We start from the raw sequence: 5,021 nt of genomic DNA, 5'->3' as shown, positions 1-5,021 counted from the left end.
TGTGTGTGTGTGTGTGTGTGTGTGTGTGTGTGTGTGTGTGTGTGTGTCTGTCTGTCTTAGGGGAGAGAGCCAAGGGCCAAGGTGACCACTCAAATAGGCATCCTGCATCCTTTCCCATGCCTTGCTGTAGGGGCTAGAGCACCATTCTGGACAGGGGCTTCAGGGATCATTGCTGGCTGCCAAAATACTATGGCTGTTGGCTTCATTTATGGCCTTCCAGAGATGTCCCTAGGACAAGGGATTTGGAACCAGAAGATCTGATTTTTGAGTCCTGGGTCTGTTCATTATCTGGCTATAAGAACCTCAGTTTGTGAAATGAGTCTAACAGCATCTAACTGACAAAGTTGACATAAAAAAATACGCAATACCTATCAGTAAATGTATCTACTAATAAGGTTGATGAAATAAAATTTATCTTTTAAGGCAGGACAAGAAAAATTAAACATAAAATTCTCTTCATGTGTTTGTTTGGACCTCCTCCCTCCTTCCTCAACGTGCAGTGTGCATCTACATTACACATTCACCAGAGCTCCTCAAAGATGGGAGCGCCCTGCCCCCCTCGGTAAAGATCAGGTTTTTTTCTTTCTTCTGATGCTACCAATGTAACTCCTTAAAGGAATAGCTTTCTCAGCTCTGTAGGGGATCACGGTGACTCGCTGCTTGCTTTGTACACGTGCATACCCGGACTATGGATCCTTGGTGACCTTTATGTGAAATATCCATGTATTATTTTGATGTATGATCCTTTGTCTTGAAAACGTATATGACTGCGCCCTCGACTTCTAACAGGTGGAACAGTTCTCAGAGCTTTCTGAGGATCTGCTTCCTGGGTGATAATCCTCAGTTTGGTGTGAATAAAATTTCCTTTTTTTCTTCTTAACTTGAAAGTTAATTGAATTTTTGTCAACAGTATGTATGAAAGTGTCTGGCTCTGCCGAGATAAGGGTAACGAAGAAAGTAAGATAAAGAGAATGAGATGAAGAAAAGCAAAGCCAGACCCCATTCACAATGCTTCAATGCATGTTTCCCCACATTCCTTACCTGCCCATTAAGGAGCATATATGGTTATTAGTGATGCATAAGAAGTCTCCATTGTGAAGACCATTAGGTCTCTACCATGCACACATGTTCCTGTTTGTGATTGGTCCTTATTTTGTGTATGCTGTGCAGAGTTTTAAAACGTTATATTACTTTATATCCATCTTTCCTTTCATGGTTTCTGGCTTTCGTATGTATAGTGCTTAGGAAGTTCACTCTAACAGATTTTCCTTTAATTTAATTTAATTTTTAAATGATGTGTTCATTTCCCAATATTTGTAGAATTGATTACCTTGTCTCCATTGTTTCAAAATGCCATCTTGGATGCAACGAGTTTTACTATTTACAGAATACTTCCTAAATTTCTTATGACTTGTATTTATACCTCTCTTCTTTTTTTTTTTTTTTCTTACCTGCCTAGATTTTTTTTTTAGGAAAGAGTTTCAACATTTTGTACTGAAACCTCTTTGGGGTGACCTAAAGTCTTGTTGGAAATTGCTTTAAAAATAAATGTTCAGGGCTTCCCTGGTGGCGCAGTGGCTGGGAATCCGCCTGCCAATTCAGGGGACGTGGGTTCATACCCCGGTCCGGGAGGATCCCACGTGCCGCGGAGCGGCTGGGCCCGTGAGCCATGGCCGCTGAGCCTGCGTGTCCGGAGCCTCTGCTCCGTAACGGGAGAGGCCACAATAGTGAGAGGCCCGCGTACCACAAAAAAAAAAATGTGTTGAATGAATGGATGAGTGGAAAGGTAAGTTTGAGAGTCACCGGGCCTACTGTTGGTGTTTAAATCCACGACACAGAATGAGATCCCTCAGGAGGAAGAAAAGATATACAAGAGAAGAGGAGCAGTGGGGAGCCTGGTAGCACGATGGTGATGAGAGATAGGCAAGGAGGCGGAGCCGCAGAGGACGAGAGGAGTGGCCGGTGAAGGACGGGGAGAGCAGAGGGCATGGACTTGGGTGGGAGCACTTTGAAATGGAACAAAGCATTGACTGTCTAGTGCCGCTCTCGGAGATTTGGCTGCTGGCTCTAGCAAGGCAAGGTCAGCGGCAACTCTGGAGAAATGGGTTGAGGCAATAATGGGAGGACGTGGAGATGGTAGAGACAGCTTCTGCCCTGAAAGAAAGAAAAGACATGGGCTGGAAGCTGGAGGCGTGACTAGGGGCCAAGGGAGATGTTTTTGCTTTTGATTTGAGGATGGGGGTTGTTAGAGCCTGCAGTCTGCCCCGGAGGGTGATCCAGTAGATGTCATTTATGGACGGTGCAGGAGAAAAAGGAAATGAAGGCAGGAATGAGGTCCTTGCAGAGGCAAGAATAAATGGGGTCCACGACCAGGTGGACAGGAGTCCAGGGTCCACAGGTGCCTCAGGACATCTGACCCCAGGCCCAGGGCAGGGAGGCCAACCCAGGTCCCACCCACGGAGGACGTGAAGCTGCTCCTTCAAGGCCAAGGGGAGAACACTGACGCTGCTGAGAACCTTCCACGCATTCGCTTTAGCCCTCTTCTGGCCCCGTGGGTGCTACCATCATCATTTTCATACAAGTGGCTTAGAGAGGTGAAATCGTCTGCTCCGAGTCACAGAGCTCATGGAGGGCAGAGTGGATTTGAACTCAGTTCTGCCTGGCTTCCGATCTCAGTGCTCTGCTGCTTCTAGCACCAGATCGCTGGGGTCACGATTAGCTCAGGGCTTGGGCATGGCTGAGGCTACAGTGGGGAGACCCTCAATGGCTGCGCTGAAGGCGTCCTGAGACATGGGGACTCGAGGACATTTCTGTGGATGAGGGCACGGGCAGTTTTGATAGGAAATAGGAACACAGTTCAGAGAGCATGGATGTTTTAAAACCCCATCCCAGGCTTAAGGAGCCTCTCCTCATTCTGTGGATAGAGAGGAGTTCTGAGACCTCAGGGGCTGGGAGGACAAATGCCTCATCATCACCTCTCCTAAAGCTGCCTGGAAAAGCGGCAGGGTCCTTCTGCTCATCTCTGTCACTTTCTACTCTCTAGGGTCACAGATGTGTTTGTGCCCCGGGTGTTCATCACCGGAAACCTCGACCTGAAGAAGACTCTTTCCTACCTGGGTATCACCAGAATCTTTGAGGAACACGGTGATCTCACCAGAGTCTCCCGTCATCGAAGCCTGTAAGTGGGTGAAGTAAGCCTGCCTGGCCCAACACTGCCCCCTCCAGCACAGGGAGCCTTCATACAGCCCCAGGCCAGAGCCACTGTCACAGTAGCTGTATGAGCCAAGGGTTCACCCACCAGTCAGGCAGGGCTCGAATCCAGCTCCGCCTCTAACCAGCCGTATGATCCTGAGCAAATCACATAACCTCCCAAGCCTCGTGTTTCTAGTTTTAAAAATCTGAACCATCAATCTCGTGGTCCTACTTTGGAAGTTGATTCAATGCAACAAACAATGGATGGAGGCTTGGAACATTCATCAGGCCTAGAACTGACCCAGGCTTGTGAGGATTAAGTCGTGAGCACGTTCTACGTAATGTAGAGATACGCAAGCAAAGGACTCCGTGGTCTCCAGCAAGGCTGAGCACCTGCCTATTGGCGGCAGTCAGAGAGGACCCTCGGGGTAGGGCGCCCAGATTTAGCAGGTAGAACACAGGACATCAGTGAAATTCAAATTTCAGAGAAGTGATGAATGATTTTTTTTGTATAAGTATATCCTGAATATTGCATGGGATATACTTGTGCTAAAAATTTCATCGTTTATCTGAAATTCAAATTTAACTGGACATCCTGTATTTTATCTGGGAGCCCTACTTTTAGGCTTAAAGGGCACTGAGAAAGGGGAAGATTTCAGCAAGCAGAGAAGGGTGCGGGCAAGATCTTCCTGTAGGGGGAGCAGCATGGCCTAAGGACAGGAAGTGGGAAGGCGGTGGAGACCAAGTGGGTGGGGATTGGCTGGGGCTAAATTCAAGCCAATCTAGGAAGGATCTGAGTTGCCAAGATGAGCGGACAGTAGGTGGCTCACTCAGCTGTATTTTCTAGCTTGCAACAGGAAGAAAGACAGTTAATAAAACTTCATTGCTTTTAAAAGTTTTCCTGCTGCAGACTTTGCATAAACCTTCAATACCACCTGCCCCTTTCCTATAGGCCTTCATTGAGTTCAATGGCCCTTTTCTTTTCCGTAGTCAGATGTGTTGATAGCTGCGATTCTATACGTAAACATCAGCTCTCGGCTTGCCAGTAAAATTGTTAGCATTTCGTAGAGTGGAATGAAATGTATCAGTATTTCACAGAAGCCCATCAGTTTCCCAGTGTCAGTGACTTAGTGACAGGTGTTGATGCCTTTCAGGTGGATCTGGGGTCTGAGTCATCAGTCCCTGGAATCTGACTCCTTCTTAACGTCCCACCAGGATGAAAGGAGTGTGAAGCGGGCTGGAGGCTTTGGGCCGGGGATGCCACCATCTCCCTTCCATCTAGCTAAAGTTCAGGATAGCCTTTCTGCCATTATTACCATTGACGCTGCCCTGTAAGTCATGGGAGTCATAGCAAACCCCACTCTGTCCCCCTCCCTGTAGCTGATGCTCCCCCTGCATCATTTCTTTCCTTCATGCTGCATCTACTTGTTGAGCATCCTTCAGTGATGACAGCAGAAAAGCCAGGAGCCCTGGGGCAGCTGGCACCAGCCAAGTTACTGCTGTGCTGGGTGACTCTTGCAGAGGCCTCTCCCTCTCTGGGCCTCTTGCCGGCCTTTGCCCATCCAGGACCTCCAAGTGGCTTCGCAAGCACTGACTTCGCTCCTGTTTCCCTCAGGCGGTGCACAAGGCTACCCTGAAGATGGATGAGGAGGGCACAGAGCGGGCCGCGGGCTCCGGAGCACAGACACTGCCCGTGGAGACACCGTTTAAGGTCAAGATAAACAAACGCTTTCTGCTGAGAGGAAAGAGGGAGACGTGAGGGAGAATGGAATGAATAACCTGCTCTTCCTTGGAAAGACTGTTAATCCTTCTGGGAGATAAGGGGGAAA

At 48.2% G+C, this 5,021-nt stretch overlaps 1 protein-coding gene across 1 annotated transcript in view; it reads right to left on the bottom strand.

Moving 5' to 3' along the window:
- SERPINA4 (serpin family A member 4) overlaps positions 1 to 3,170 on the bottom strand; it is a 39,806-nt gene extending 36,636 nt beyond the window's left edge. The window contains 1 exon segment of the mRNA XM_029237161.1: positions 3,114 to 3,170. Coding sequence (XP_029092994.1) covers positions 3,114 to 3,170 — 57 coding nt within the window.
- Between the last annotated feature and the right edge of the window lie 1,851 nt (positions 3,171 to 5,021).

The sequence above is a fragment of the Monodon monoceros genome, unplaced genomic scaffold, assembly GCF_005190385.1.
Source record: "Monodon monoceros isolate NGI ecotype Baffin Bay Population unplaced genomic scaffold, NGI_Narwhal_1 Super_Scaffold_21, whole genome shotgun sequence".
NCBI lineage: Eukaryota > Metazoa > Chordata > Mammalia > Artiodactyla > Monodontidae > Monodon > Monodon monoceros.
This window is presented reverse-complemented; position numbering and strand designations above follow the sequence as displayed.